The sequence below is a fragment of the Anopheles moucheti genome, chromosome X, assembly GCF_943734755.1.
Source record: "Anopheles moucheti chromosome X, idAnoMoucSN_F20_07, whole genome shotgun sequence".
NCBI lineage: Eukaryota > Metazoa > Arthropoda > Insecta > Diptera > Culicidae > Anopheles > Anopheles moucheti.
In genome coordinates this window covers 859,882-872,085 of record NC_069142.1, presented here as the reverse complement: position 1 = coordinate 872,085, position 12,204 = coordinate 859,882, and the positions used below count along the sequence as shown (strand labels likewise).

The window sequence follows — 12,204 nt, the reverse complement described above, 5'->3', positions numbered from 1 at the left end:
TATGAGCTCTCGGTTCTGTTATGATTTACGCCTTCATCTTGGGTGCTAGCATGATCATTCATGAGTTCTGTTCGCACTATTCGCAATATTTTCGCACGTTGATTTTAAATTCAATTCATTGGAGACCCGAAAATGCTGAAACTTTCAAGTCTAGCATATAAACATATCCAAATGTCACAACCTATCAAACAATTGCAACATACACATTGCACACACACTAATGAATTTGAAGCACAACATTTCGCTGCCTCGCCGGCGTTTGTGACAGCCGCGACAAATAACCTAGAAGCACCGTACATCGTTCCAATTATCTTACGTTAAGCGTAAACAATCTAACTAGGAAGTTTGATAAAAAGTAATACAGTGTCTCACAGCAGAACAGGTTTTCATATAATCGTAGAATGTTGTGCCCGGAATTGTGGAAGTTTCCCATACCAACGTATACGGTCGAGCGAATTGTGAGTCCTAGCTGGACCAAGATGAAAAAGATGAGCAAAATTCGAAACAATAACGAAGCACATCCGCTGAAGCGCATGGTAAGTTGGACTGCAAATGTTGTAACGCTTATTTAATTCTAATGAACATATAACAAGGTTTCAGTGGTGATTCCTGCCAATGAACCACAATGTTTGCTAGGTTTGGAAGCGGATTTTAAAGATGATTGCTGTAAACTTTACCGCGTCAGACAATTTCCCGTGATGGAGATGCTACAACAGGAATTCGTGGAAGCATTTATTAAGCGAGGTGAGTTATATCCCACATTGCAACGTATATATTCCAACTTAGCGTACTTAACTGCTTATTTATTTACTTTTAACTTTTAAGGAACGCTGTATGCGGTTAGTACAAATGCGAAAATGGATTCTGAAGACTGTGTGGCAATTACGCCTTGCGGAGCATTGATTATGAGTTTACACCGTGAAACGGCAGAGAAGTTACAGGGCAATTTCAATATCAATGTGTGGTCGCAAAATCGAGAAAAATGTGGTAAGGTTTTTTTAGTTTATTTTACTGATTTGCGTATCAATATGGGATACAAGTAAAACTTTACTTACATGTTTAGCAATACCGACACCACCACACTGACCGTATGAGTAGGGTACAAATACATGGTTTTTCGGTGAGCATTATGTGTGCTTTGGCGGCCACGGTGCTCATGCGACAGGACAGGTTCAAAATTCCATCCGCACCAATCCTCCGTACGCCGGACTGATTATCCAGCTATGGGTAAATAAAATAAAAAAAACACAAATGGCAGACCTACCCTGCTCGAGGTTGGTATGCAGGTAAAGAAAAAAAAAAAGATTATGCGTTGATGTGTATTTTGAATCACTCTGAACTGAACACCAATGCTTCATTACCGTATGGTCTTTGTAGCTTTGTAAGCTTACTACAGGTCGACCAAGATTCAATTGATTTGGAAAAGACAATCAAAAAAGATTGTTTAAAAAAACGCAGACAATTTTCTGGCATTTCTTGTGAATACTAATACATATATTTGTCTTCTTGGTGTCCTGGTGACGAGATATTCTTTGTGAGCTCTTTTAAAATTTTGTACAGGGCTGGAGGAATTAATTTTGCTGAAGGCCCTATGCTAGCTGGTTAGGTAAAATATGGATAGGAAGTAGCAATGAAACATTTAGGCTTACTGTTTTGATTTTTGGCTAATAATTAATTGTATGTGAACTATTTTTCTTTTTTATCTCTTTTTTTTTCTTTTCTTATCTCTTCGTAAAGTCATCAAGATCGATTTGAAGTCAGCAAATGCTAGAAAACAGATAAAAGAGACAATGTTAACGTTTGATATAACGTTACGATGGATTCCTCCCGATAACGAATACAGCAAGTTCAACACCGATATGGATGTTATCGTGAGTGGGAGTTCAATTGCAGAATATTTACGTAATATATGCCAATTGAATGTTGAGAATGTAGCTGCTGGCTGTAAAAAGATGCAACGGTTTGATGAACCAATTCCTACATTGAATGTGAACAACCTTTCTTCGGATGACACCGGGGAAACTTCATGCACAAACGATGAATTACTGGAGTACATCGGAATGCTTGCGCTAGATTGCACGACAACGCCGATTGAATATGTGAGTAGCTACATGATAGATAAACCTCAACTGAAACCAAATACTGTATCGATCTTTCATCGATATGGGCTGATAACGACGGAAGAAGTTGATCGCAGCATTATGCGTTTAACAAAATTGGTCGATGAATGCCACACTATTCCATGGGTAGGATTGCATGTTCAAGGCGTTTGTAATGTACCTTTAGATTTTGTGAATCACGGTGAGAATGGCGTGTATGAGAATTACGATAGTGCGTACACAATGATTATCACGAATCAGAATCTTTTGTGGAGTAATATTTTTGGAGGCGTTTTGTGAGATGAAATACATTATTAGATTATATGACACAAAATGGTGAACATAATCATGGTTGTTAATTATAAGCCTTCTAAAAGCACCAAATCAAGTTTAAAGCACACACACATTTTCCTTGCAATATTAAGACCGAATGTCAGGGTAATCGTTTGTGTGATAATGTAATTATCTTTTTCGAGTTAAATAAAATTGCCTAGTTAATCTACATTAAATGTACTAAACGGTATCGTCTTTCACATAGAAAACAGTAAGTGGTCTTAATTAAAGGTTTAGCTGTAACATGCAGATATGGCCAACAAAGACAGGGAGCCAGACAGGCTTCGAGTTAGGAGGTTGTTAGCGTTGTTTGTAATGCCAAGATATGAGAATATGATGTTTCAGTAAAACGATAATACCATGGTCATTGTATTTTTTATGTTGATAGTAACTGTGAACAGTGCGAATTCGGGTATTAATGAGCTGATAGTTGTTGATGTTTCAATAGTGAGTTTACCTTATGGTTAATATGTTTGCTTCACAATATATTGTTCGGCGTATGCAATAGATAAAAACCGTTTGTTTGTTTTTTGTGTAGTTTATATCTATATAATTAAGCACTGATGATGCACCTAAATGCGATCGTTGGATTGCGATTGATCGACTGTTAGTGGAGCAAAATGCATACGAACACATTCCTGTTGCGACCGTACTAAAGTTCATGCGAGTGTTCCATACAGTATTTGGTGCTGTAAAACTCAGAGCTTTCACACGAGAACAATGTAGCGGTTTGGTTCGATCCAGAATGGAAAAACGTGTCATGATACAAAAGCATTCAGTTCTATTCTCTCTCGATCACTGGAATGCAAAATGAATTAGCTACGATTGCCACAATATACACGTCACCGACCTGTTGGAGGAGAGCTCGTCACACGTTTGTTATACGATCGTGTTCTTCGAACACTGTTGCTCCCTATTGTCGTGCATATCGACGAGATGACAATAAAAGAAGCCTTGCCATTGTACACTGGTGTTTAGGGCAAGAACTGCGGCTTACCAAACGGTTGTATCCTTGGAGGAGAACGGTGGATAACAGCGCCCTGCTGCTATGCCTGTCGAATATGAGCCCGTCACTGTTTGGATAAACACTGTAAGTCGAATTGCAAATTAACAAATACACTAAATACACTTTATTTTAGGGTTAACATTGACAGATCATCATTACGCAACTGCATTGCTCTGTAGGTGTTTTGCATATTCTATAATATTACACAAATATGCTACGTTATTTTAGATTTGTAGGAAAAAGTTTCGATGCATTGGAATCATGGTATTTTTCCAATTACAAGCTAAAAATGCCAAGGAAAGTTTCGAACGTGTGTTTGGTAAGTTATTAACTTTTGCTCTTTGCTCTACAGCATGCAAGTAATGCGATCGTCTATTATTTTTATCTTTTTTTTATTATTGTAGGAATACTTTGAAACTGGAGGCAGAATTTGAGAATATGATGCATCTCGTCATCTTTGAAGACTTCGCAGTACTAACGTCGAGCAAATTATTCGTGAGTAAGTTGATTCAATCGTCCTCCGTTCCATCTACTCTTCCATCTGAAATCAGTAAGCGAAAACTAATTTATGTTTCTGTTTCTCTGATGATTGCATAAATGCATCCCTATCGTCAGAATAGGTAAAATTAGCTCATGTTTGTAGAGACAATTAGGACAAATGTGTAATGATTGTAATGTTTCGTATGTCATGTTATTGGTGCCGTGCCTTTAGCTGGTTGTAGGTTTAAAGCATCTGATTCTATCTCCTGTTTTTCCTAGGACTTTACCGATATTCCAACCCTTGTAAATAATGTGAAGTGATCTTTCCTAGTTGTCCTATTTTCAAATGTTTTAAAATGTGTGGAAGAACATTGAAGTAGAATTATGGCGTCGGCCTATATCTTCATTTCATATATCGTTTGTGAAGCCATATGACTGAAGTTGTAGAGTACCGTACGTTGTACGCTTTATCCATTCAGACTTCGACCAGTGAGTGAAGTATACAATGTATGAATTGTTTTCTTAAGTGCTGAATTGTAATGCTTAACATGTTATGTGCTTTGGGCGAATAACAAGATGTAATTTTTATGATTGATGCTTTTCGCAAATTTTTGTTCTGTTTGTTATCGATATCGACGGCTCGTGATATCTTGTATTATAAGGTTTAGCGCTCGATCAGATTAGGATTGTTGAAAGTTAGAACCGTGCCGATTCATATTACCAAATCCAATTAACATGTGCATCAACTCTTTGCGGTAATCTTTAACGGTACAACAATAAAAACAACAAAATCTCTCTCATTCTAAACACCGATCCGTTTGTAGCGGCAGCTACTCTTGAACAAAACCTGGAACATGGTCACTGATATTGTTCCGCATCCCACATCGCACCGATATTATTCCGGATCGTACAACGCGCCGATATAGGTTCCGTCAGTCGGTGGTTGTTCGCGTTGGTTCTGTTCGATAGCACCACGCAAGGCACGTGTTGATGTTGTCTACGTTTGATACACGCGTTGCCTTCAGGTGCACACGTTGTTATCTGATTTACCATTTATGTCCGAGCAGAGACTATGATATTCTTACTTTCCCACAAGTCGGGGACACCTCTTTAGGGTAATAATGTCCATCACGACAATTATCATGCATGAGTTAATATTTTTTCCGAATGATGTGGACTAGTCGAACTGATTGCTGGACTGAAAGAGAATGCTATTTAACAATTCGGTTTGGTATGAAATTTAGTACGGAGTTTTGTTGGTTGGACGTTGTCGGGTTCGATGATTTATTGACCAAATTGTAAATTGCTATTCAGTGTTTCGGTAGTTAACTCGATCCCTCTGAAAGTTGAGGCTCCACGCGAAAAGCTATCAATGCTGGCGAGGCGTATATCAGTTCGGCTGATATTGGTAGTTGGTATTGGGTGTTGCAGCTACTTATACAATGATGGTGCTGCTTTTTACACACAGAAATACGCCTCGAATTGTTAATTAATAATTGTTGGAGTCGCAAATAAGTTGTCCAATGGCCATTGCCATGTCCACGTAGCATGACTGTATTCCAATTTTAAATTCTGCATTTCCTTCCGTCTTTGTGTAGATTTTGAGATGTTCAAGATTTAGGTATGCTACAATGTTTCAATAAATACATGTATTGGTAAATTAGTAGAAGAACTAGGAAGTTCAGCTGTGTTGCTTGAAATTAGGTTAGTAATGAGAAACTAGATTTCGTTGATGTAAATATTGCATGAGGTATTTGCTATAAAGAAAGAGATAGTGATATTATTTTTTTTTATATCGCACGTTGTTTCTATTTTGAATGATTTTCCCGTGTGGGACAAAATTAAGTTAAACTTCTCTTCCTCTGTTGGTGTGGTGTTATCGTTTAGCTGCTGGTGTACGCGGCAAGTCGCGTACAAGCATCTCTTATTACATTCTTGTGGAATGTCCATAATAAGATTGATCGCAATTGGTCAAACTGAGGACGCGCGACACCGTCCCCATTATTGCATATTGGAATGATTTTATATTTATTATATTTAATTGAACATATTAAATGCTTAGTATGCAATGCTTAAATTAGTCCACTCTAACACAAGTCTGTTTTTGAATGGACCAGTGAAGTATAAATAGGGCGTTGCCTTATTCTTCAAAAGGGAAGGATAGAAAATGATGTTTACGTGGCGGAGGATCGGTGTTCAAGCTGCTTCTTTTAAATATTAGCGTCTGCTAAAATTTTGTTTATCTTTTTTTCATCTATTTTTTGTTAGTTTTGTGGTGTAAAGATGTGTGCGGATACGTAGCGCTCGTTTTTCGTTGCAAATGAAAAGATTTCAACGTGACGAATTTTTTACATTTTTTTCTGATTAATAATAGTTATTTCGAATTTTTCTTTTGTCAGTACAATAATGGCGTTTACTGTTTAAATATTTTGTAATAGTAGATATAACATACTGACTAAATAATAAGTTAATAAAGGTTTTTACCGTTAACAGCACATACTGTTCGTAATTATAGAATTGTGGTAATGGTTACAGCGCACAGAATTTAAATATTTTGTATCAGCAATCATTGTACAACGAGCAATTGATAATATGAATTCGATATTTTTTTAAATGTTTAAATAAATATGATTGTAACACATGCGAAAAATGTAATCGCTTTGCCATTATCCATGTTAGGAAGTTTTTTTATGCGGCAGTAAAAAGGTAAAAAAACGCACATTTCTTATTTCCAAAAGAGAAGCAAATTTCATTTGCCGAAATTAAATGAAATCACGAAGGTGGCGTATGTTTTTTTCACACACCTGTTAGAATATTTTTGTGTAAAAAGTAATGCACCAATGTTATCTTCAATGTTAACCAAATTTATGCATCAAATAGATTATATTGTGACGCGAAATTATCATCGTACATGTTTCTGGAATATGTTAACGTAAATTTATGCATAGTTTATAATACTTGTTTTCCTTTTCAGCCAAGATGTGCGACGTAGAGGATGCTGTGCTAGTTGTGGACAATGGATCCGGTATGTGCAAGGCCGGTTTCGCTGGGGATGATGCACTACGTCGTGCATAATTCGGCATTTTTAATTTGGCGAGAAAATAGGATTTGGGAATGGAGTTGTTCAATATGGGCCAGAAGGATTCCTACGTTGGCGATAAGGCGCAGAGCAAGCGTGGTACTTTAACGCTGAAATATCCGATCGAGCATGGAATTGTCTAAAACAGAGATGACATGGAGAAGATATGGCACCACACTTTCTATAATGAGCTGCGTGTGGCCCCAGAGGAACACCCAGTGCTACTTACGGAGGCCCCACTGAACCCAAAGGCGAACCCAGAGAAATGACATAGATCATGTTTGAAACCTTCAACACATCGGCGATGTGTGTTGCTATCCAGGCCGTTCTGTCGCTGTATGCCTCAGATCACTCAACCGGTGTTGATCGAATCCTGTGACGGTGTGTTGCATGACGTGCCAATCTCCAGCGGCATCCACGAGACAACATACAATTGCACCATGATGTGCGATGTGAACATTCGTAAGGATCTTTACGCAAAAACGGTGTTGTCGAGAGGTACTACGCGTATGTACTCAGGAATTGCCAACCACATGCAAAATGAAATTACGGCCATGGCTCCTTCTACAATGGAAATTGAAGTTATTGCCCCGCGGATCGCAAATTCTTAGTATGGATCGGTGGTTCGATCATTGTTTCGCTATCCACATTCCAGCAAATGTGAATTTTCAAGCAAGGGTTTGATGAATCTGGCCCATCCATCGTACACCGAAAGTCCTTCCAAGCACCGCGGCATGGCACTGTTCCCAACCCGTAGCGTTACCGGCACCGTGGGCGATTTCGTTGAGCCTAGCTGCATCAGCAATTTGCGAAAGTAGCACCAGCAGCAGACAGCAGATTCCACCATTCCTGATGCTAAAGCGGCGGTTGGTAATTTCAATTGCAACTTTTTAATGAGTTCTGCCTGGAGGTTTAACTTGTGCTTATAAACTAACTTAGGGTAACAATGAAAAAATAAAACCAAAAAGCGTTTGATTGGAATGAGGGTAGAGTAGGAGAGGGGTCTAGAAATATACAATAACATGAAGAACTTACAAGGGTTACAATATTCATGTGCATGTAACACGCACGCAGGACCAAGGACGATGTGAGTGACTATCTATTACGCATACACGATAAACACTTTTGTATGCTTATCTGTAGGAAGTTTGCGAAATATTCATACGACTCGTGTTGTGTGGATAGGAACATTCACTGAAAAGACCGTTAATTTCCCCAACTGTTTCAACGTGGATCTTGATGTTTGCGATGATGAGCTCGTTTGAAAGCTGCATTTCAGCAAATGTTTTAATGTAGTATAGGGGAATATCTGGAAACCGAAGAAAGAAAACAAAAATGAAAGAAACATTATTTTAGGTTTGCACACTGATCTGAGCCCATTTGTTGGGGGGTTCATCGCTTGAAGCCGGTGAAAGCGTTCAGCCTAGGTGGATAATCAGTAGTCATTAAACTATTTCAGTTAGTTGTGAATAATACAACTTTATTAACACAAAACAAGTGCTAATATTGTTAAATTTTCAATTGTTTTTGTAAGAATTAAACAGTTATATAGGGTAATGGAAGCCTGAGACCAAACATTTAAGAAATGATAAGTTTAAACGATGTCGCGATGGAAATAAAAAGGTACAATTAACCTTCAGAAGACATTGAAATTGGTTTAGAATTGATGCCACGATACAGTTTCATTATGAATAATAATTTTCGCACGTTGATGTTAAATGCAATTCAATGAAGACTCGAAAATGCTGAATCTTTCAAGTTCAGCATATAAACATATCCAAATGTCATAACCTATCAAACAATGGCAACATACACATTGCACACACACTAATGAATTTGAGGCACATTTCGCTGCATCGCCGGCGTTTGTGACAACGCTACAAATATAACCTAGAAGCAGCTGTGTACCGATCCGATTATCTTACGTTAAGCGTAAACAATCTAACTAGGAATTTTGATAAAAAGTAATACAGTGTCTCACAGCAGAACAGGTCGAGATCGAGTAGGTCGAACAGGTCGAGCGAATTGTGAGTCCTAGCTGGACCAAGATGAAAAAGATGAGCACATCCGCTGAAGCGTATGGTAAGTTGGACTATAAATGTGGTTGTAGTGATGCGTGACAATGAACCAAAATGGTTGCGTGGTTTGGAAGCGGATGTTGATTGCTGTAAACTTTACCGTGCAAGACAATTTCCCATGATGGAAATGTTAAAAAAGGAATTTGTGGAAGCATTTGTTAAGTTATATATAGTTAGTTTTGAGTTAGTGAGTGAAGTGATATCCTACAATGCACCGTATATATTTTACCGTTCTACCGTATTCTTATGCTTTTTAGGAACGCTGTATGCGGTTAGTACAAATGCGAAAATGGATTCTGAAGACTGTGTGGCAATTACGCCTTGCGGAGGATTGATTATGAGTTTACACCGTGAAACGGCAGAGAAGTTACAGGGCAATTTCAATATCAATGTGTGGTCGCAAAATCGAGAAAAATGTGGTAAGGTTTTTTTAGTTTATTTTACTGATTTGCGTATCAATATGGGATACAAGTAAAACTTTACTTAAATGTTCAGCAATACCGAATCGAATCAATACTCTTTGATTAACAATCCTTTTTGCGGTGCTATTAATGTGCGGAATCGGGGTTGGTAGTTAGGCATGACAGAAGACTAGTTAGTTTTGAACCGAGATCAACCATAGAGACAAGTAGGACAGACAAGACAGAGGGAAGAAGAAAGGTTAGGCGAGGCCAAATACCCCGAATAAGTTTTTAGGTGATGTTATTACACCAAAGTACAAATGTAATTATATATTATGCGAGCTGTGTCGGTTTTGCTGGTGCTTGTACAGTTATTATACAATTTAGATTGTAAATTAAAGATCCGACAGTACTTTTTGATGAATGCATATAGATGCTTTTCGCTTTAAAATCGGCTTACAATCGTTAGGAAATCAAAAACGTAGCTGTACAGTCGGATTTTTTTTATCTCATGCGATGAGAGATTTCTTGTGTCAGCCATGTTTTTTCTTCAAAATCTAATTGGAGCAATCTTCCCTTTCTGTTCGCATGTTGTTCTGTACCATTCTTCGGCAGTTGTTTTCATAGTTTCTGCTAATATGTTGTTGATATCCAGATTGGCGTTGTATATCTTTGTCTCATGGATTTCTTTTTCTTCTTTTTTCCAGTTCATCAGTTCCAGTTCCATACGAATCTAAGGGTCCTGGAATCCATCTTATTCCTGCGTTTGTGTTTTCGCAATCTATTGGTATGTTGTAATTGTTTCTTTGATGCAGTTTTGTGTATGAGCGTGTTTTACAATTTTGCAGCCAAGCCTGTCAGTGAAAATAATTGGGTTACTTATTTTTTCATACTGTATTATTTGTAGCTGTAAGTTCTCACGTTGAATTCTCGGTATCACCAATCGCTCACCAAAGAGGACACCTCCTCTGAGTGTACTAAAAGACTCGTTCCTTGACTGGCTCAACTGGCATTGCGAATGTATTTCAGTACTATGCTTAACGAAGCATCGCTTCCGGTTGTCTTTACTACATCCTCCAATTTCGAAGGCATTGCTTCCGTTACTTCCATAACCATAGCGTTCATGTCATTTTTTAGCTCGATGTTTGCTATCACGTAATCCTCATCCGGCCGCTCGTGATGTGCTATCAGGCGTGATAAGATGTCGGCGTTCCCAAATTTATCCGTTGGCACATATTCGATTTTAAAATCGTACAATAACAAGGTTAACGCCCAACGCTGTAGTCTATTTGCTGTATATACAGCAATACCGGTACGCGATTCAAAGATTCGGAATAACGGAGCATGATCAGTACGAAGAGTAAACTTCTGCCCATAGATCATGCGCAAACGTATAAGAGGCACTTCAGCTGCTCTTCGGAAAGAACCACCAGTTTAGATTCTATAACGCTCTTATTCACACGACAAGAAAACACTACGTAGTCCTCTATTTTCTCTTTCCGCAACTGCAAACATTTATGCCTCTTGCTTACTTCAGACTCCCGTGACCCAAAGAGCGCTTTCAGATTTTCTACTGTATCCGCAAAGTTGTAGTATTTCGGCTTGTTGGGAAACACATGGCTTACGTACCGTTCATGTTCGGCCAAACCCAGCTTTCGTAGCAGTAAGCGTACCTTAGCGTCGTCGTACAATTTCTTCGTAAAAATCTTTCTCGAACAGGTCTTCATATCGCGAAAACCAGCCTTCAAAGGTAATGCGCTAATCCGTGTTAAACCGAAACCCCTTTATCTGACCAGCTAGCACATCTCCTATTTGTCCCACATTCACGGGTTCTTGAAGCCGTGCCGTCTTCCAGATTTCCGCGATCAATTTCTCTTGCTGCTTCATGAATGCTTGCTGCTGCTCCTGCATCATCGCGTGGTGCTGTTTAAACATTTTTTAGCTTCCTTATTTACTGTCATTAAGCTTATTTCATTTTCAATCTCTGGAAATTTTGCTTAACGCACTTTTTCTTTACTTGATGACGCTACACGTATTACCCGCTGGTCTATGAAAAGTGTTGGCCAAACATAAAGTGTCAATCGTATGGAGAAACTGTCAAAGTTCTGTTTGGCAAACTGCGGAAAACAAAATCATTTGTTTGCCGAAAAAATGTTTGGCATACAAATTGACACTCCTTTGACAAACTTTTGTTTGGCAAACACTTTTCATAGACCAGCGGGTAATACGTGTAGCGTCATCAAGTAAAGAAAAAGTGCGTTAAGCAAAATTTCCAGAGATTGAAAATGAAATAAGCTTAATGACAGTAAATAAGGAAGCTAAAAAATGTTTAAACAGCACCACGCGATGATGCAGGAGCAGCAGCAAGCATTCATGAAGCAGCAAGAGAAATTGATCGCGGAAATCTGGAAGACGGCACGGCTTCAAGAACCCGTGAATGTGGGACAAATAGGAGATGTGCTAGCTGGTCAGATAAAGGGGTTTCGGTTCAACACGGATTAGCGCATTACCTTTGAAGGCTGGTTTTCGCGATATGAAGACCTGTTCGAGAAAGATTTGTACGAAGAAATTGTACGACGACGCTAAGGTACGCAGAGCATAAACCAAGGTGAATGATAACGAGGTGACACCGCATTCCCACAGTACTCTCCTATCAGACTGGTATTACCGATAGCGAAGAGGGATGGTAACACGATGCTGCGATCGTGTAACCCTAGGTCTACTACCG

General features: G+C 38.7%; 2 protein-coding genes and 1 pseudogene across 2 annotated transcripts; all 3 read left to right on the top strand.

The window, feature by feature from the left end:
- Nucleotides 1-273: 273 nt before the first annotated feature.
- On the top strand, nt 274-2,941 carry LOC128307142 (ribonuclease P protein subunit p40-like). The gene is made up of 4 exons (XM_053044874.1): nt 274-536; nt 594-744; nt 826-987; nt 1,738-2,941. The coding sequence occupies exons 1-4, from the start codon at nt 402-404 to the stop codon at nt 2,397-2,399; spliced, it is 1,110 nt and encodes a 369-aa protein (XP_052900834.1). The 5' UTR covers nt 274-401; the 3' UTR covers nt 2,400-2,941.
- A 3,956-nt stretch (nt 2,942-6,897) lies between these two features.
- Nucleotides 6,898-7,815, top strand: LOC128306440 (actin-like; annotated as a pseudogene).
- Nucleotides 7,816-8,930: 1,115 nt separating this feature from the next.
- On the top strand, nt 8,931-10,419 carry LOC128307241 (uncharacterized). Its single transcript, XM_053044997.1, has 3 exons — nt 8,931-9,079; nt 9,333-9,494; nt 10,184-10,419. Exons 1-3 carry the CDS (start codon nt 9,046-9,048, stop codon nt 10,381-10,383), a joined length of 396 nt encoding a protein of 131 aa, XP_052900957.1. The 5' UTR covers nt 8,931-9,045; the 3' UTR covers nt 10,384-10,419.
- The last annotated feature ends 1,785 nt before the right edge of the window (nt 10,420-12,204 follow it).

Bases quoted from the DNA above. Each gene is read 5' to 3' on its own strand.
- LOC128307241 (XM_053044997.1), top strand. From the start codon at position 9,046: ATGAAAAAGATGAGCACATCCGCTGAAGCGTATG. The intron at 9,080-9,332 runs GTAAGTTGGACT...TATGCTTTTTAG, and splicing joins CACATCCGCTGAAGCGTATG to GAACGCTGTATGCGGTTAGT. The intron at 9,495-10,183 runs GTAAGGTTTTTT...TCTTTTTTCCAG, and splicing joins GCAAAATCGAGAAAAATGTG to TTCATCAGTTCCAGTTCCAT.
- LOC128307142 (XM_053044874.1), top strand. From the start codon at position 402: ATGTTGTGCCCGGAATTGTGGAAGTTTCCCATACCAACGTATACGGTC. The intron at 537-593 runs GTAAGTTGGACT...ACATATAACAAG, and splicing joins CACATCCGCTGAAGCGCATG to GTTTCAGTGGTGATTCCTGC. The intron at 745-825 runs GTGAGTTATATC...TTAACTTTTAAG, and splicing joins GGAAGCATTTATTAAGCGAG to GAACGCTGTATGCGGTTAGT.